The sequence below is a fragment of the Dufourea novaeangliae genome, unplaced genomic scaffold (genome assembly GCF_001272555.1).
Source record: "Dufourea novaeangliae isolate 0120121106 unplaced genomic scaffold, ASM127255v1 scaffold99, whole genome shotgun sequence".
Classification (NCBI taxonomy): Eukaryota; Metazoa; Arthropoda; class Insecta; order Hymenoptera; family Halictidae; genus Dufourea; species Dufourea novaeangliae.
Window position 1 is genome coordinate 474432 of NW_015373982.1, and position 21066 is coordinate 495497.

Sequence of the window (21066 nt, forward strand, 5' to 3'; positions counted from 1 at the left end):
GAGTATCCGCTGATAAAGGTTTGCTCCATAACAAAAACTCGAGAATGATGGAGAACTAAAAAAAATGAAATGACTATTTTGATAACAATCTGGATAACAATTAAAAAAAAAGCTTCCAATTTCATCTCAACATATATTATACACGCGGATTTAATGAACGTTTTTATCATTTTTTAATATAAAATTTTCGTTGTGTCATTCTGTCGCGTTAATTGATCTAGTATCTTTAATAGAATCTCCACAAAACATGACAATGTTGTGCCATATATGTCGCGTGCGGTGAAAAACTCAAGGACCACCTTAGTAAATACAGTCAAATGTCAGTAATTTAGCCTTCAGTAATGTGTAATTACTTTATAACGTCAAAGGCGTATGTATTTTGAATGTAGAATTTGTTCTGTTACAATTTATTGTAATGCTAACTTTTATACACAAACAGAACAACTACATAGTAACAAAATTTATTTCACAATTTATGATGATATTTACTTTGTTCTGTCGTTCGATCAACACCCAATAATTAAGATAATTTGCATTTTGTTTCTCGTTGTATTCAATAAAGATATTCAATAATCAATTTTCTCAAAATTCTTAACGCATCGTACTAAATGATGATGGATTACAGTGAGAAACTTCCGAGTCATGCTACCCTGATAATGACGCAACAAGTTATAAGCTGTATCATACATGTCAGTACGATACGCCTTTAGTTTTCGTAATTCAATAGTAGATAATAGCGAAATGTGTTATGATCAAACTGAATTTTACAAGTTTATAGCGCGATGCAAGTGTGCAGTATATAAGAAAAGAAATAATGCTTTAACGATGATACTTGTATATGAAGTTGGATACGACGTACACTCTAACGTGGAATCTTCTTCTACAGAGGAAATTTTATATTATTATAACATGAACTTATTATCATATACAATTAAATATGATTTCATTAGCTGAAATAAAAAGTGATACAAAATTAGTAAAATGTTAAGAAGTATTCCAGTGTGGTCGAGACTATCAGTATTTTGTGTTTAAAAAGCTTGCATGAACAGAGAATAAAATTCTATTTAAATCCTGTTGTTCTAAATTAATCTATAAAAATGTACATTTGCATGAAGATCCGCAGCTTAGTAATTATGACGTCACGACACATATCGTACCATGAAAGATATTCTTCCGTAGAATCTTTCCGTATAATTCCGTAGAATCTTGACTTAATTGATTCAAATATTGATGTCTTGCCTTTTTCTTTTTTCAAAAAGAGAACCGGTATTTTAGGGTTTTCTATCAGTATAGTAACGTGACGTAATGTGTTGCGATTGGACAAATAAACCGGAGAAATGACTATAAGGTAAACCAGAAGCGGTTCGGGCACAGTTCGCGTCTGCTCCAGAGAGGGGACGGATGGTAGTTTCATGGTCGTCGTGGTCGTCGTCATTAGTCACATAAGACAATAGATCGCGTAAGTCTGTGGTACATTTGATCGAAAGCCTTGTGGCCAGTCACTTGTGATCCGAGATATCCGATTCGGGCAACTTAATTAAGTATGAAAACGTGTCAAGAAGGACGATCAGTGTAATAGAAATATAATCGACTAACAAACAACGAAAATAATAAAGAAGTAAATGTATCATTATGGAGGATCAAGCCGTGAATCAATTTTGTGGCTCCAAGTTCTGGGTGAGACCGCCTGTTCTGTTTAAAATTTATCTCTTGTTTTTAAATTATCAAGTATCTCCTCGATCGGGTCATTGACCCGTCCAATTAATATATATTTCAATATCACAACTCCAATCTCATGAGTTCAATCATGAGATTGAAATGTATTCAGGGTGGTCTGTTAACACAGAAGAAACTTTTTTGAAAGATATCATTTCGATTGTTAAAGATATAACATCCGAAACCTTGTGCATATACAGCCTTCTTACTTTTACTGAAAATTTAAATTTTTCTTTTAATTAATGTAAACAATTTCAGTTTGGGTTATGCTTTGTTCAAAATAGAATCTTGTTGTTCCTAATTACTTTATTGTACAAAGAAGGGGTTAAATGAAAGAAGTAAACAAATGATACTTCTCTTTGTGTATTTCAGGATAATGATTTAGCATGGAATACAGAGGATCCAGATATCCCAGAATGTTTTCAGAAAACGATATTAATATGGGTACCATGTGCATTTCTGTGGATGTTTTCTGCAATTGAAGTGTATTACCTTATGAATAGCAAGAAGAAAGATATTCCGTGCACATGGTTATATATTTCTAAACAAGTACTTATAGTAGCATTGATTGTACTTAGTATCATTGACTTAGGGCAGACTATACACAAAAATTCTTATGAAACAGTTTATGCTGTTGATTATTGTACACCATTTGTGAAAATCATTTCCTTTGTAAGTATGATTTTATAAGTTTATTGATCCTCGAGGAACTTCTGCAACTTGATAGTGTTAGTTTTATTTTTTGTTATAGATTCTAGCATCCACTTTAGTGATATATAATAGGAAACGTGGAATGAGAACCTCTGGACTGTTATTTTTGTTTTGGTTTCTTTTGGTAGTTTGTGGAATTGTTCAGTATAGAAGTTTATTAAGGATGTACATCAATGAGGTACAGTAATTGTTCTCTAATTTATATTACACACATTTATATCTTTTATATTCCCTTGGTTGTGTATATGGTGTGCTAATGTTTCTTTCTAAGTGTATTCTAAAATGAAGGTCATTTTATTATTCTTTCAGGGAACAGCTACCTATTCATTTTTGTCATACATGATATATTATCCAATGGTTGTAATTCTGTTCTTGTTGAATTTTCTGGCTGATGCAGAACCTAAATATTCTGAATACCCAAAGGTAATTTAATTTATATACATACTGTTAATTCTTATACATTAATTTTTACACATTAAATAGTTTTTTGCCTGAGCTTTAAACACTTTGAAGACTAAAGAGAAAAAGAAAGAAAAGATTACTGAATTAGAAAAAAAATAAACTTTCTATCTAAATGTTTATATTTATACTGTATTTAAATATAAACATCCTTTGTATTGTCGGAAATTTGTCCTTAAAGTATTAAGTAGGAAAATAGGGAATATTATGATTTAATTTTCTTTATTAAATGTAACAGGGGGAGAAACCATGCCCAGAACAAAGCTCTTCTTTTCCAGCAAAAATATTTTTCACATGGTTCGAGCCAATGGCATGGAAAGGGTTTAGAAAACCTTTGGAAACTACAGACTTGTGGTCTATGAACACGGAAGATAGTGCTACAGAAATTGTACCAAAATTTGATAAATATTGGAACAAGAATGCACCCAAAAATGACAAGTGAGTGTGAAATTTGTAAATATTTAATAATAAATGAGAAAAACAATAATAATAATAATAAGCAAGACAAAATCATTATATATACAATTTCATTAGTAATAAAATATCAATCTACTTTTGCTAACAAGAGTATTTTGGACTTGCTTTAGGTAAGTTAAAATACATAGTGAAAAAATGTTAGTTACACATTGTAACTAAAGCAAGTTGATTCAGTGAATTGCATAAATATAATTTTTATTTTATTTTAGCGTACAAGACACTAAGGCGTCATTTAGAAAGTCTTCTGGGCAAGTAGATTTCAATAGTGGCCATAAGAGGAAGGTGTCATCAGTTTTACCGCCTCTTTGTAAAGCTTTCGGTGCTACATTTTTATTCGCAGCCGCACTTAAATTTGTCCAAGACATTATGACTTTCGCCAGCCCGCAAATATTGAAGTAAGTATCTTGGTGTATCTCGGCATGGTCCTTTCTACTTTGAATAATTAGTTTGGTATTCCTGAAATTAGTAAAATCATTAGAATCATAATTATATGTATATTATAATTGTTCATTGTTTTTTTATTTAGACTACTCATTCGTTTTATTGAGGAACGCGAATCAATGTGGAAGGGCTATTTGTTAGCAGTTTCACTCCTAGTTACAGCCATATTTCAAACATTAATTTTGTCTCAGTACTTTCACCGCATGTTCTTAGTTGGATTACGTGTACGTACTGCATTAACAGCTGCAATTTATCGAAAGGCATTAAGAATGTCGAATTCTGCCAGAAAAGAGTCGACACTCGGCGAAATAGTAAACTTAATGTCCGTGGACGCACAGAGATTCATGGATTTAACAGCGTACATAAATATGATTTGGTCTGCGCCTCTGCAAATCGTTTTAGCCTTATATTTTTTGTGGGAACAACTCGGGCCAGCAGTACTCGCTGGTTTAGCTGTTCTACTTATTCTTATTCCAGTAAATTTATTAATCACAAATAGACTAAAAACGTTGCAAATCAGACAAATGAAAAACAAAGACCAGAGAGTTAAATTAATGAGTGAAGTTCTTAATGGCATAAAAGTGTTAAAGTTGTACGCATGGGAACCTTCGTTTGAAGAGCAAATACTGAAGATACGTACGAAAGAGATCAAAGTGCTAAAAGAAGCAGCATACCATAATTCTGCGACAAGTTTCATCTGGTCTTTCGCTCCGTTTTTAGTAAGTTTATTTTTAAATTCCGTTAATCTGTATAAATACGAGAAAATGGCATGTGTCATTATTTCTTGAAAATTTGTAGGTGTCATTAGTATCCTTCGCAACGTATGTACTTATCGATGAGAATAACCATTTAAATAGTACTGTTGCTTTCGTTTCGCTCAGTCTGTTTAACATCTTGAGGTTTCCTCTTTCTATATTACCTATGATGATTGGTAACATGGTTCAGGTAATTGATAATACTTTAGTCCAATTGTAACGCGCATACTTGTTCCATTAATAATAATCGTTAATCATATTTAGGCCTGGGTTTCTGTGAAACGTATTAACAAATTCATGAATTCGGAAGAATTGGATCCCAGTAACGTTCAACACGATCCATCCGAGTGTAAGTCTATAAATTCTTGCTTTTTATGTAGTTAAAGGAATCGCATTGCACTGTTTATTATGTATTATATAATGTATGCAATATTCCACTATAATATTACCATATAATATTATGTAGCACATCTCCTACATATCGAGAATGGTAGTTTCACGTGGGATACAGAGAATGTTGATAAACCGACGTTACGAAATATCAATCTACAAGTAAATCCAGGACAATTGGTGGCTGTTGTCGGTACAGTGGGATCTGGTAAAAGTTCTCTTATATCAGCGCTTCTAGGAGAAATGGACAAAATAAGTGGCAGAGTGAACACTATGGTGAGAATATCTTCAACAAGATCTTTTAACATCAAGAATGATTAAAACTGTTACGACGTTTAACAGAGAGTGACGGATAATCGAAATTTCACCGTAATCTTATAAGAGTGTCTATTACAAACAATGTAATACATTCATATAAATTTGTTCCTCTGCGATACAGGGTTCGATTGCATATGTGTCCCAACAAGCATGGATACAAAACGCATCGTTGCAAGAAAATGTTTTGTTTGGAAAGCCACTGCATAAGAGTTCGTACAATCGTATAATCGAAGCATGTGCATTGAATCCAGACTTGAAAGTATTGCCTGCTGGTGATCAGACTGAAATTGGAGAGAAGGGTATAAATTTGTCTGGCGGGCAAAAGCAAAGAGTGGCATTAGCAAGGGCAGTATACTATGATTCTGACATTTACTTCCTGGACGATCCTTTAAGCGCGGTAGATTCACACGTTGGAAAGCACATCTTTGAAAATGTGATAGGTAACAGTGGTCTGCTCAAGAAGAAGACAAGGTTACTTGTTACGCATGGCATCACCTTCTTACCGGAGGTTGACAATATAATCGTTCTGAAAGATGGCGAGATAACAGAAGTCGGAAGTTATAAACAGCTTCTGGAGAAAAGGGGAGCATTTTCTGAATTTTTGTTGCACCACCTCCAAGAAGGTATAACATCAATTCCTCTATTCCTTAAGTTTCTTAGCCGTATTCTCTATTAATCTTCAATTATATTTTTCATGGTTCTAAGTTGGAAATCGTAAGTCAGTGAAAAAAGTAATTACGATTCCTTTCCCTAACGTGATTGTCCGGAAAATGGCACATATTGCATTTGGCTTGTGATGTTAGAGTATCAAGGATGTTAGTATTTTTTTGCGATTACGCTGTTACAAAGAAAAAAAAAACTTACCAGCCAACTCGTAGTATGAAGCCACTTCCTGTGTAAATTTTTTATTTCCACTTAGCGCAATATTGACATGCATGCAGGACGTTTCTTTTGTGTAGCGCATGTTCAATTTAAACCAGAGTGTCATGGAAACATTATTTAAATAACTACGATTCATTTTCTCTTAAAATATTACTACTAACATACATATGATTTGCTGTTACGATTTTCTATTAGTAGCGTGTTATTTTTTTTCGTACTATAATAATGCATTATTGTAATATGACATATTACTTCATATCTACTATAATAAATTTGGAACAGTGTATGCTGATGATGGCTCAGAAGCAGATTTAAGTGAAATTAAACAACAACTGGAATCAACGATAGGATCGGAAGAATTACAACAGAAATTGTCAAGAACCAGATCGAGAGTGTCAGAAAGTCAAAGTGAATCCGGTTCTATTGTTGAGAGAAGATCTTTAAATGGCTCATTAAAACGGTAAGATTCTTTCGTTATTACTTCGATTTTTTTCTCCCTCTGTGTTTACAGTGTATTTGTTTCACTATCATGTTTCCACAAAATTTTTCAGACAATATTCCACGGACAGCCAACACTCAGGTAGTTACAAACGTAGTAACAGTGTAAGTGAAAAATTGACACAACCGAATGATAAATTAATAGAAGTGGAAAAAACTGAAACGGGAAGTGTAAGTCAATGTTGTCTTGTCTTTTTTTAGAGAAGTCGTTATATGCGTATTTATTATATTGTATTTTTTTTTTAATAAGGTCAAATGGCAAGTGTATTCTCATTATTTCAAATCCATTGGATGGTTCTTATCGATAGCGACTATCATAATGAATGCTATTTATCAAGGATTTAGTATTGGCTCAAATTCTTGGCTGAGTGTCTGGTCAAATGATAATTTAACAGATGATAACAATACATTCGATAGAGCGAAACAGGATCTGTATCTCGGAGTGTATGGTGGACTTGGTCTTGGTCAGGGTATGTTTTTAACAAGTGTATGAATATTTTACGATATTTAGCAATTTTTCACTGAGATTAAGTATACTAGCTATTTTTATAGAACAAAATGTTTGTAAAGTACATTTTGCTAAGGTAAGCTTATTCCTGACAATGATATAAGTGGAAAGTTTTCAAAGAGCATGTTCCTTCACAGATTACACAGTTTTGGGGTGATTTTTTTTTTATTAATTTTGAACAATACATACATGGATAAACATGTACATAATTCTTACTAACTAGTTGTACATTAAATTCGCTAATTTTTCAAATTGTATTACACAATAGTTAGAGCTAAAACATTAACGAAATCCAACTTGTATCCGAAGAGTACGAGTGTGGTTTGCTGTGTCTATAGAATATTTATAGGCAGAGTAAAGCTTTGTAGTAATATATGTTTAAATGCAACTATTTCGACTATTGTCACATCCGAAATTAAGTAATTCATATTTCGCATGTATTTTATTTCTTCATTCGTTAATTCAAATGTACATGTCTCTTGTAATTGATAGAGTAGAATCATCATAATTAAACAATTCTACTAACGTTAGTACAACATTTAAGCATGGTCTAGTGAACCAATAAAGCTTTTCATTGCTTACTCATTACTAAAGCCTAGAATCGAGGTACCATTTATATTTAAATTGTCAACTGCTTGTAGCAGTTCTACAATTGTATCTAAATTAAAAAAAGCAAATTGCTATAATCGACAGTATTACGTGTTATCGATGCAATACAATTAAATTGATTCGTTGATTACTTTGAGAATGTCATTAATATAATAAATTCCACATTAGAACAAATTTTTACATCGCATAGTTCTGTTTGAAAGATTAACTATATTAAAAACTAATATTATTTATGAATGCGAATAGTGATACGACAGATAGTAGTATGTATAACGTAGTGCATGTTCACTACTTCATTTATATTGCCTAGATAAATTGTGATGGGATTTACGTTTCATTAGTAATGTACATCATAATAATCTTTTTTGTTTAATTGTAAATTCCTCCTCAATACATGTGTGACTGCAGTAAGGAACTTGCACATGGTGTTAGAAAGATGATAATCAGAGTCGAAGATAACTGTGGGATCATTAAATGAATTAGTTTTCTTTTTCTTAATATCAGATGCAAATATTGCAAGAACTGTAGCAAATTTCTGATACAACTGTTAGGTCTAATACACCAAAGTTATCACCAATCGTTGTAGGCTTGACAACGTTTGCTGGGTCGTTAGTACTGGCAAAAGGAACAATATATGCATCTGTGCGCCTCTTCGAGTATATGTTGCAACGTGTTCTCCACAACCCAATGACATTCTTTGACAAAACTCCAACTGGTCGAATTCTTAGTCGACTCAGTAAAGACACCGATGTCATTGATAACGTTTTACCGACTATACTACGTTCTTGGATTAGTTGCCTTTTTTCGGTATGATATATTCTCGTTGTAAATATTGTACTTAACACATAATGATTTTTCGTGTAAAATTATATTATGCCTTAAGTTTATCGAACGGTTACATATCCGTGACGTTTGTTAACCGTTTGCTAATTGCAATCATGACTCTGATAATACAGCCTCTATGAATAATTGATAATTAAGCTCTTCTAAAATTTCCTTCGAAAGTTCAATGTTTTAGCTGATATTTTCTGATTTTTTTTTATTCATGGAAGTGGAGATATAATGGAAGTTCAGATATAGTAACTGTATGAAAAACGGTATGAAAACTAAGTTAAGAGAATTGTCCACAAGTTAAATCAAATAGAGCCACACATAGACACGCTAATTCCACTAGATACCAATTCAATTTTATTGGATGTCACTGTATAAATTAATTCACAATTATTCAGTATATTGGAAACATTAACTTACGATGAAATTATTTATGAAAATCTGGTTATATCGTGACTGTATTTTGGGTTCAATTAATTTTAATGTATGTTAATTTTAGTTTGTCTACTAGCTAAGTTTTATTCAAAGAAAAATTTGGAATTATTAAGTCGCTCTTTTCTTTTCTTTTTTATCTGTTTTTATACAGTCACCAGCAATCTATATGTAAAGCTACTGTGCAGCAGTGTAACATCGTAATTAGGTAATGGACACAATTATACAAATTAACTTTTATTAAGCAGAACAAGATTGTTTGTGCTTGAAAATTCACATGTATTTGCTTTTTCCTTCATAATATGCTTTATACTTTTCTGCTCGGAAGTCTATTAATAGGGTTTTCAATGTTAGTGCTTATTCATAAGGGAACTTATGTTACTTTTCGGTTGCCTCATTGACTCATAATTATAATTTGCTACTGAGAATGAAAAAATTTATTAAGAGGCTTACGGCTACTAATTTTTCATTCCAAAGAGCTTTTCAAGTAGGTGAATCGTTTAACATTTTAAATACCATACAGCTTAATACGCGTTGTGTTTCATTATATATGTGCCTAGCATGCTACTGCACAGCAAACTTCACCCCCTCGCTTAACATGAGACAGAACAGCATTTTGGTTTAATTTTTGGTATTACAAATTTCTATGTTAAACCAGTATTTGTTTCACTTGCTCGTGCATACTAGAAACGAATAGGATTTCAAGAACCTCAGGTATTATGAAAGTTTACTTAGAAAAGGCGAATTCATTGTAACGAATTAGACGTGTGCATAGAAATGTTGAATGGAAAGAAACAATTGTTCAGTGTGTGTTTCAGATTTTGAAAGTATCGGAACACTTGTTTTCTTTATCAACTTCAAAATATATGAAATTCGAAATTCTGTTAATGCGGTTACAATGAAAGGCAATCATGTCTGATGTTGTAGCGCTGGCGAGTTTTTTCTGCGATTTGGCACCGCAGCTGGGCTGTTGGCTGGCTGCTCGCCAGATGCACGTAGGGATGCTGCGTGCTGTGATGCGTTCTCCATTGACCTTCTTTGATACGACTCCTACTGGTCGTATTATCTCCAGGTTTGCTAAAGACGTCGACATATTGGACACATCTCTCCCTCAACAAATTTCTGATAGCATCTATTGCTTGTTTGAGGTAATTCTTAGAAAATACCTGAATCAGGTTACGATGATTGGTTTTTTCTTTATTTAATTATTTCTTTTCTATAACTCCTTCAGTCATGATTTATTGGGTCCACCCTTGTAGAATTCCATTTTATCAAAGGGTTTGTATTGATATTATGCTTTAAGTATGTCTCATTTAACTACATGAATCACAGTCATTTCTTTGTGCAGCAACGTTTTAGTGTTTAAAGTGGTGTGTCTTACAATTTCAGTACTTCACTGGCTGCTTTTAAGAAATTTTAAATGTTCAGGGTAAAATGTACAATTGATGTACACCTAATTAGAAATGAATTGCGTTTATACAATATATAATATAAGCTGCAATTGAGTATAATTGTGTCCGTTCCAGCAAAGTAGTCATTGTTTAATGTATTATATGTGGCAAACATGGTAAAAGTGTGGTCTGCATTGAAAACAGTTGTTCAAGTATACACTAATTACCATTTTCATACTTGTGTACCATTCATAATACATCATGTGTTCTACACATTTATTTTAAGATATTAAAGTTAAGAGTAACTATGTTATATGTTGATATACCATTAAAAGAAACATGAAAAAATGGATTACGTTTCATGTTCAGTTACACGTTGGTGTTCAGAAAAAATTAGATAAGATTGCCTCATCCAACAGTTTGCATGAACGTTTATTTTGAAATTCTCCTTTTACACAGTTATTATCATTTTATGATTGCATACGTGAACTATACGGGTATTTATATTATGTGCGTACGTTCATTCGTATTTCTTATTTCTACGTTCCTTATGTCGTATATTAGATTAAAAACACCATTTAATGGTATCAAACATTAAGCAACACCTTTGAATTACAGGTCACAGCAACTCTAGTGGTTATAAGTTTCAGCACACCCATATTTATGGCAGTAATAATACCGATAGGTGTAGTCTATTACTTTGTCCAACGATTGTATGTTGCTAGTTCACGACAACTGAAGCGTTTGGAATCTGTTTCAAGATCGCCCATATATTCACATTTCAGTGAGTCAGTATCTGGTATGTAAACAGTAGCTTGTACATAATTCATGTAATCTACATAACTTCCAAATAATTAATATACTGTAATATTTAATATCTATTTCTATTTTTATTAGGAGCACAGATTATTAGGGCATTCGGGGTGCAAGAAAGATTTATTCATGAATCTGAGAGCAAAGTGGATTTTAATCAAGTCTGTTACTACCCTAGCATAATCGCAAATAGGTATAACTTTCATCGAAATATTAGTGGTAGAAAAGTATATTTACATGAAATATTATTAACGGTTTTTCATAGGTGGTTGGCGATACGTTTAGAAATGGTTGGGAACTTAATAATTTTCTTTTCTGCATTTTTTGCTGTATTGAGTAGAGATAGTATGGAACCCGGTATGGTTGGTCTATCTGTCAGTTATGCTTTACAAGTAAGACAAAACATTTTGTTTTAGTGAATACCTGTACTTTTAAAACAGATTACAAGAAACATTTTCTCTATTCGCTTAGGTCACGCAAACATTAAATTGGTTGGTAAGAATGACTTCTGATGTTGAGACGAATATAGTAGCAGTGGAGAGAATAAAAGAATATACGGAAACGCCCCAAGAGGCGCCATGGAAGAATCCAAACTTTGCGCTGTCCAAAGAATGGCCTATGCAAGGGCACGTTGTGTTCAAAGATTACAAAGTTCGTTACAGGGAAGGTCTAGACCTTGTACTTCGTGGATTATCATTTTCCGTCAATGGAGGAGAGAAAGTTGGTATTGTCGGTAGAACTGGCGCTGGCAAGTCTTCATTGACGTTGGCATTATTCAGAATAATAGAAGCAGCCGAGGGACAAATTTCAATCGATGATGTTGATATCGCCAAACTGGGTCTTCATGATTTACGATCTAGACTGACTATTATACCTCAAGACCCTATATTGTTCTCTGGAAGTTTAAGAATGAACTTAGATCCTTTTAATAATCATTCTGACGACGAAATCTGGAGAGCTTTAGAACATGCACATTTGAAGAGTTTTATCAAAAGTAATTGCAATTTTTGTTGATTTCGTAACAAATAATCAGTACAGTGGTCCACCAAAGGCGAGATATAGAATGGACCTACATTTACGTTACATTTTAGGTTTGTCAAGTGGTCTTTTACATGAAGTAACAGAAGGCGGAGATAACTTAAGTATAGGTCAACGACAGTTGATATGTTTAGCAAGGGCTCTGCTTCGAAAAACAAAAGTACTTATTCTTGACGAAGCAACAGCTTCAGTTGATCTCGAAACTGATGACTTAATTCAAACGACAATTAGGCAAGAGTTTAAAGATTGCACGGTTCTCACAATAGCCCACAGGTTTAATACAATCCTCGACTCCGACAGGTAATTATCACAAGATTATAGTATGATTTTTATAAACATCGATCAATACTAAATGATGAATATTTTATAGGGTCATTGTCCTGGATAATGGACGTGTAATGGAATACGATTCTCCGGAAGTCTTACTCCGTAACTCATCTAGCTTATTTCATAATATCGCTAAAGATGCAGGCCTTGTAAATTAAATCAAATTTATATCACTATTGGTATTGTATAAGCGATGCCACTAATAGAGAAAGTTTTTAATCTATGACAACACACTTGAGAGGAAAAGGAGCATAGTGATTCACTTGTATAGAGAACAATACGAAATATGCTTAGGCTTGAAATGGTCAGAAAGTTTTGTAGGACAACATTTTTCAAGATCTTACGACACGTTTAAAAATTGTCAGACACAGCTCACTTATAAAGTAGTACGGATATCCGTTACTTAAAGTACTGCCATTTTAGCAGCACGTTCTGTGCTGAATAGTATAAGTTTATAGACTTATGTGCAGAGATTTAACACGTTCAATGTCACAATTTGCTTTTCTAACTGTTTTCACAGACCACTATATTTCCAATATTTTATCCTATTGAATGTACCTTCCATGAAATATTAAAAAAAAAAAAAAAAAACGTAACGAAAATGCCTCATTCATTTCTGAATGTTGTGTTGTACATCAGAATCTTAAATAATAATGCACATAAAATCCACTGGACTGTTCCGATGCAAAATATAAGATTACGATTGTCACAAATACATCGACGCGTGGTAACGAACGTGTTAAAGAATGTTTCAATAGTGTCAAACGAAAGCTGCCTTTCAGGCTTACACTTGCATATGAAACCTGTGCGACGTACAAAATAGAACAGTATTTTTTAGTTACTCCATAATTAATAACATAATTTTAATTCGTTGTACTTAATTTTTATTTTTTATCACGAGGGAAAGTACTTCATTATTATAGCATTATTTACCTTTGTTGTTTCTTCAGGTGTTGTTGATTTTGTCGAATTTCATTAAACAGAATAAAATACTTAAGTATCTTAGTCGAAACTGCACTATTAGGGACGACTACAATGCATTTTTACATTCTGTAAATATGTTCTTAAAGAAACATTAATGCTTCAGTTATGTATAGTACAAAGGCTTTACTTTTGATAATTTGTCTATCACGTTATACTCAATGATATTATAATTGTCTAAATACTATACTATTAGATACTATATTGTACATTAATTACATATAGTATTTGAATTCCTGTAGTGCCATGCAATCTGTAGAATACCACGACAATAGTATTTCTGCACATTCAAGCTATTTTCTTTACGGTCTTTCCCGCCTTAACGAAAACTCTGCGCGGTGCTATTATGCAATAAGAATAGTATTTTTAATCTTTCGATGATCAATATTTTAACACGCATCACTACTTTGAATATAATTACTTTTTGACAACTATTTAACTATATAACGGAGCAGATACAGCTGGTATGGCGCTAAACAGGATACTATATGAACAATTGCAAATAAAAAAAAGTCTCGGTTTCATCTTGAGATAATTGTATTTTTTGAGCACGATAAGAAAATAATGTATATAAAAATTTGTATCTTAGACTGTTTGTAACTCTAGTACATATCCATTATTACGGTGTTTTTGTACAAATAGGTAGCCATGTGAACATAACATTGTTGTTTTCTTTGTGTTATACAAACGTAATGATTCTATAAATCAGTATCATATTAAATATGTTCTCAGTGAAGTTTTATAACGAAAATCAATAAGAAGAACAAACTGAGATTAAGTAACATCTTATGTTAATGCAAGTAAGTTTATATACGTATGTATAACTTTTTCAAAATACTCTTGTTTATACGAAATGGAACGTAAAAATAAAAACATTACGAAAATTAATAACGGGGAATATATAATCATGATAATTACTAATAATTCACTTTATTATAATTTATCTTTTTAGTCAGGAACATTTGTGTATCAAATTATACCAGTATTATTTGTAAACAAAGTCGAGGTTGAAATACTGCAACATGTTTACTCCCATATTTCTTTATTATAATAGTTCTCGCATTGTTCACGTTTCAATGTATTTGAAAACTGTATTAGAAGTACATAAATTCCTAGGGTTTATATGTTTATATACTAAGAAAATATGTTTAAAAAATAATACCAAATTTATGAACGTATTTTAATTCATAAAATTTCTGTCATTATTACATAAATTAATACATAATACATGAATTTTCTTTGTATTATCCATCAATTCGGTTTACCTTTAACGGTACAAGTTACATAAAATGAAACTTAATAGTAAATTATAGATGAATATAACGTAAACTTATTAGATAATCATTAATTAGAGACATTGATTTATTAAAAACAATATATAATTATAATTGTATCTAAAAGCGATCACAATAAAACTTTTAACATTTGCGTTGCGCGAGCCTCTATTTATTTAGAATTTTCGGTAAAAATAATTTGCAGTAGTTTTGTATGTGTGCCAGATTTAACACAAGAATTATACCAACCAAATTTTATGAATGTGATGTACAGTGAGGAACAGAACTATTCATACAACTAAACCATGAAAATAAAGATATTCTTTCATATGCATAACTGTATTTAATTATGGGAATTTGTGATCACAAAAGAAATTGACCTAATTGGATACAAATTTTATACACTCAGTGGCTTTGAATTAGTCATTTTCTAAAATTATTCTGCTAAAATATTAATAATGTTAATAATTCAATAATGGAATGCAAAAACTTTCAATGAAAAGTAAGTTCCCCAAAATATTAGTGGCAGCATTACTACGTAGTAACTGAAAACAATGTATTAATACTCTTATTCAAAGATTGATTATAAATTACAAATGTATATTTAAATTGAATAACATAAAAAGACACAGTTCATTTTATCTCTGCATTCTCGTGTGATGAATACTTGAATACCTCACTGTATGCGCAAAGAATATATTATCGCTTGTCGTTTAAATTATTCAGATGCAATCCGAGCGATTTCAATTTTTCCGTATACGAACAGGGAATCGCATTTTTAAATATTTTGTAAATATTGAAATAAACTTTATATTTGTTCAAGGTCGTACGAGGCGATAACAGTTATAAAACGTTTAAAAATCGCAAAAGTTGAACGCAAAATTCGGAACTAAGAACAATGAAGAATTGTTTTCTAAAAGAATATACATGGTAAACTTCTGATATTTCGCCTAATACAACGCATATCGATACTCCTGCATCCAAGAGTGTCGGTATCATTGCAAGGCTTGTTTATTTGGCTAAATCTCGAAACCGAAAGAATGTATACATACACACCCAGTCATATCAAATTCACAGAAATACACGTTGTTGCGTGTAGATATATCCTTTGGTACTAATTAATTTATTAATTTCAGATAAAGTTCGAATAATACACTCAACGCTAATATTATGTACCGTATGTTACTCATTCTTCTTTGCTGTCTCATCTTTCGGACGATCCATAATAGCTTCCTGTTTTTTATCGCTAGTCATCTTGGCTTCCATTTCGCCAGAGAAACCGAATTCGTTCACTCTAGTATGATCAGTTTTGTATATCCATCTTTGGTACAAAAATATGAAGAAAACGATATCGTCACGGAAGCAACCAATTCTATATAGTGTTGGCATCTTTATAACGAATGCGAAAATATCGTCGATAAATGTATTTAAAAATTTGTAAGACATCATACGCCATGGAAGATGCGCTACGCTTTTCAGTTTATAATTAATAAATAGTTGTGGAGTCATCATGATGAATCCAAACGTAAGTAAAAATCCATAAAGCATATTAAGGACCCAAGAATACCATCCTTTGTGTTCAAGATACATTAACGAATAGATCGCGTATCCTCCTAAAAGAGGGTACAGAGCCCAAGATAGATATTTAAAGGCGAGCCTGTCGTATTCTTTCGTGGAAGATTCCACATACGACCCTTTGTCTTGGAAACTTATTTTTGGAAAGACGCCGAGAACCTTTGAATTTCTATTTATGCTAATATCTACTACCTTGTTAATTTTCCACACTTCTATACATAAACCTATCGCACAGCTAATTCGGACAACCGTATTCGTTTCATTATCAAGGACATACAATAACACAACTAGCGACTGGAACACATTGAAGAATACAGACCGAACCGATAGACCCTCTAAGGAGTTACGATTGTTCCAGAATTGAATGTCTGAAAGAAAAAAAGAATGTATGATAAAATAGTATAAAGTGAATTGAAACTGAATACCATATACTTATATAAAAAGTTGCATCTTACCATTCTTAAATGCTAAAAATTCAAATACACTGTGTAATACTGATACAACTATAGTTAGACCCAACAAATACGGATTTGTTTCCAATAATGTTTCTTTCAAAGTATCTTCATCGTTTTCATCTTCATCCGATGACTCCCCTGTATAAAAAATCTTGTCAATATCATCTATTTATACTTACAATAAATTATATTATAATATTAGTGATACAACATACCCATGAATGAAGACGTCCACTTATTTCTCATTGATTGAGCTGCATAAATTTGCCATTTGAACAATGAAAGAGGCTGGTAAGTTAATCTGAGTTCAAGTTCCTTGACGGTGTCGTTCAAAGGCTGATAGTCCCTTTGCATATTCCAGAAATCATTTGTGTATATTACAGGCTTGTAAAACGTTTCACCAGGTAAAAAGTGAATGTCTATTGAACAAATAAAAAAAAAAGAAGGTGCTATTAACATGTATCTTTTGTACATAATACTGAACAAAGAACTTACATGTATCCAATGGTGGTGGCACTTGACCATAAGCCCAATTTGTTTGGTCAATTACCAAATTGACTGTTAAATTGGGATGCCAATGTGACACATACTCCTGATTCATTACTTCAGCTTTCTACAACAAACATTTAATATTCAATTTTACATTCACAGAATATATCTGGGAAGTGATATGTGTATGTATGTGTGTGTGTGTATATATTATGTTTCTTCTGATATCTAATCTTCTTAAATTTATTTAACATCTTTCCAGAATATGACATGAAATCTCCAGCATAAATATTTTTTCCTGCTTTAGGATTAGGGGACTTTCCACTCTTGGTTACATATACATGAAGATATATAGACCCATTGTTCTTTAATTGATTTGATGGAGCAAATTTGTACTGAAATACTCTCTGACCATCTTTATCTGGTCCACTGTACCAGTCCCCGTATATTAATCCCCGTTCCAACCATATTAATCTCCTTGGATCATCGAACTGTTTAAAAGTCTCTGATTCCGATAGATAAACATGTAAATCAAATAATGTCCCATTTTCGAATATGTTTACGGCTGGCAATCGCGTCGGATTTACAGCACCAGATGTCTGAACATTGGTATCGGGTTGCGGGCGTCTGAATAGATAACTAATAAAATAAATAATAAGGGCACGGATGATCAAAGATTTTGTAATCGCGAAAAATGACTCCAGTCGCGAAGGCTGGTATTTTTTCCTCTGTTCGTCGACCTCCGCGTTTACCTGTACAAAAAATTGAGAACCGATGTTAATGAAAGAGTTTCATAAATGATAAGCTTCAATTGAAACATGCATCATCATCATTATCCTTGAACAGAACAGGTTGCAGTGAATCGCATTCGTTGCATCGTGGACATATTATCAATGAATTTACAAACTGAACGAATCATGCCACGAATTCAGACATTCGTTGATTACGCTTTAATTAAACGTGACACGTGAAACAACATGCAACGATTGAACGAAGTACGTTCGTCTGCGGATGAGATACGCCGCGAATGTTTTCAATCGAAAAGGATGAATAATAAAGTAGACAAAATGATAAAAAGAATGTAATTTAACACACATCTCTCTCCTCATTATTTTCCGTAGGAACTAATTCTCCGTTTTGTTGGTTGTTATCCATGTTTTCTCTAACATCTACGTCTCTGTGCTCTTGATTATCATTTTCTGCACCCACCATTTTTGTGTTCAGATCAGTTCAGATTGTTTCGGGCAGTTTCGGGTGTATTCTCTACCCATATTCAGAGGGAGTCACATGCACCGGATGTGTGACGTCACTGGCGACACTAGCCTCCGTAGCAGAAACGGTTGCGATAGGTACTCGACGTGCTTTTGGTGCTTCTTGAATCACGTGCTTCATGACAGTGAAGTTGGAAGGATTTTCAATTGCTATGACACGTTTTGGCGGGAATAATGTGACAGCATAGAAAGGGTTAGCTGTCGGTCCATTCACCGTTATTGCTATTATATTTCTGCGTTATTGTCTTCTACGTTTGACAGTTAGCATTATGTGGTGCACAACTCCCGAGATTTCGTGGCACAACCGTGATCCAGTTTTAAGTATTGATGTACAAGCTGGAATTTACGAAACATCGAAAGGTGAAACTTTTTGGCGTGTTGCGACCGGTGGTGCCGATTCTCATGTTCTGGTAATACATAAATAATTTTACGGACTTATAATTTATAAGAAACTAGCCGTGTAATCATGTTCTCGTATTACCAGATATGGCATTTAAGAATGAATGAATCCGGCGGAGCGACAATAAAATGTGTAACCGATTTAGAACGACATCAAAAAGCTGTAAACGTAGTGAGATTTTCACCCTCTAAAGATATTTTGGCCTCCGGGGACGACGGTTTGTATTTACAAGTTTAAAGTAATTAGCCGGATGTTTATTGAAAATTAAATGGGTTTTTACTATCAGAGTCGACTATTGTTTTATGGAAACAAAAGGAAGATTGCGAGTTTCACATTATTTCTGATGACATTGAAAATAAGGAGCAGTGGGTTTCTTGGAAAGTTCTCAGAGGACATCTTGAAGATGTCTATGATATCAGTTGGTCTCCAGACTCTAGTATGTTAATATCTGGTTCTGTAGACAATACAGCAATCTTATGGAATATTCATAAAGGGCGTTCCACTGCTATATTGTCTGATCATAAAGGTTTTGTGCAAGGAGTATCATGGGATCCGTGCAATCAGTACGTATGCACAATAAGTACAGACAGGTATGTTGTAAGTTTCCCTGAAAGTTTGCTTTAAATATTCTTTAATATTTATATGAAGATATACTTTTAGGATGTGTCGTTTGATCGATATAAATACTAAGAAAACAGTCCAGAGAGTTTATAAAGCTAAAATTCCAACACCACCAGACCATATACTGAAAGACAAAACAGTGAAACTGTTCTACGATGATACATTTAAATCATTCTTTAGAAGACTAACATTTTCTCCGGATGGAATGTTAATTATCGTACCATCTGGTATAATCGATCCATTAGAAACTACAGAGAGAATATCTAACGCGACAATAGTTTTTTCAAGACACAATTTGAAGGAGTAAGTGTTTTTTTGTAGTACATTTCACTTGTTGTGCACTAGCTTTTATATATCCTTAATTTTAGACCTATTATGCTGTTGCCTTCTTTGGATGAAAGTACCATAGCTGTGAGATGTTGTCCAATTTATTTTGAATTGCATAAGAATGGTCCAACACCTGTGATAACATTACCTTATAGAATTGTCTTTGCTGTTGCTACACAGCATTCTGTATTTATATATGACACTCAGCAAATTTCACCGATTGCTGTAATATCAAATATCCATTATACCAGATTGACCGATGTTGCATGGTATAACATTTATTTCATCTGTCTCATGAGTTTCTTTTACAACAAAGTAGAAACAAATTTGTACTTTCACCTTTTTATAGGTCGAGCGATGCTAAGATCTTGATAGCATCTTCGACAGACGGTTACTGTTCTATAATACACTTCGACAAAGGAGAATTGGGCGAGGAGTATAAAGACCGACGTACCACACCAATGGAACATGCTAACAATAACAACTGCAAACAGCCTGCGGGATCAAATGAGAAGAATATTAATAGCGTTACTGGAATTTTACCGACCACTGACATTGATAACAGTGCAATAGATATTGATATTAAAGTTGGGAAAGGAACGAAACGTTCTAGCAAAGATTCAGGAAATATCCTTGATAAAAACGATAAGTCGGACCAAGTTACGGTCCAAGAAAAGAAATCGAATGACGATACACAGACCGAAGAGACTGAAGACATCAAATTAGTTTATAACGAAGAAAGTACTAGCAAAGATATAAAAGTTAATCTGAAAAGTACACCGAAAGAATCGGTGCCGCCGTTAATAATTCCCACGAAAACCCCGCGAAGAGTACAATTAATTACTCTTTCTAGTCCAAAAGGGCATAAAAAGCACTAATACTAGTAGAGAAATAAGTACACATGTTACATATAATTAGACTGCGGATGTTTACGCATTTACAGCGAATACAAATATACTGAACGCACTGAAACAAGAATCTTAACAACGATCAATAAAGTTTTCGTTTTATTATTCATGCAACAACTCACAAATAGATGAAATCAATTTTTCTTTGCTTCTGATTTTTCTGGAAAAT

The 21066-nt window shown here is 33.0% G+C and overlaps 3 protein-coding genes across 3 annotated transcripts; 2 read left to right on the forward strand and 1 right to left on the reverse strand.

Annotated features, from left to right (window-relative positions):
* The first annotated feature begins 1402 nt into the window (after positions 1-1402).
* On the forward strand, positions 1403-13150 carry LOC107187293 (multidrug resistance-associated protein 1). Its single transcript, XM_015575357.1, has 21 exons — positions 1403-1677; positions 2089-2388; positions 2468-2605; positions 2737-2850; positions 3125-3324; positions 3573-3758; positions 3890-4523; positions 4603-4749; positions 4824-4908; positions 5026-5225; positions 5389-5890; positions 6432-6609; positions 6701-6818; positions 6898-7117; positions 8351-8571; positions 11037-11217; positions 11316-11424; positions 11497-11623; positions 11703-12225; positions 12323-12569; positions 12640-13150. The coding sequence occupies exons 1-21, from the start codon at positions 1633-1635 to the stop codon at positions 12752-12754; spliced, it is 4590 nt and encodes a 1529-aa protein (XP_015430843.1). The 5' UTR covers positions 1403-1632; the 3' UTR covers positions 12755-13150.
* Positions 13151-15381: 2231 nt separating this feature from the next.
* Positions 15382-18588, reverse strand: LOC107187227 (cleft lip and palate transmembrane protein 1 homolog). Its single transcript, XM_015575262.1, has 6 exons — positions 18466-18588; positions 17540-18122; positions 17377-17496; positions 17097-17300; positions 16882-17019; positions 15382-16794 (listed from the first exon to the last, which is right to left on the reverse strand). Exons 1-6 carry the CDS (start codon positions 18580-18582, stop codon positions 16034-16036), a joined length of 1923 nt encoding a protein of 640 aa, XP_015430748.1. The 5' UTR covers positions 18583-18588; the 3' UTR covers positions 15382-16033.
* A 311-nt stretch (positions 18589-18899) lies between these two features.
* On the forward strand, positions 18900-21045 carry LOC107187278 (chromatin assembly factor 1 subunit B). The gene is made up of 6 exons (XM_015575314.1): positions 18900-19051; positions 19126-19258; positions 19328-19631; positions 19702-19965; positions 20031-20258; positions 20339-21045. The coding sequence occupies exons 1-6, from the start codon at positions 18911-18913 to the stop codon at positions 20865-20867; spliced, it is 1599 nt and encodes a 532-aa protein (XP_015430800.1). The 5' UTR covers positions 18900-18910; the 3' UTR covers positions 20868-21045.
* Positions 21046-21066: the final 21 nt, after the last annotated feature.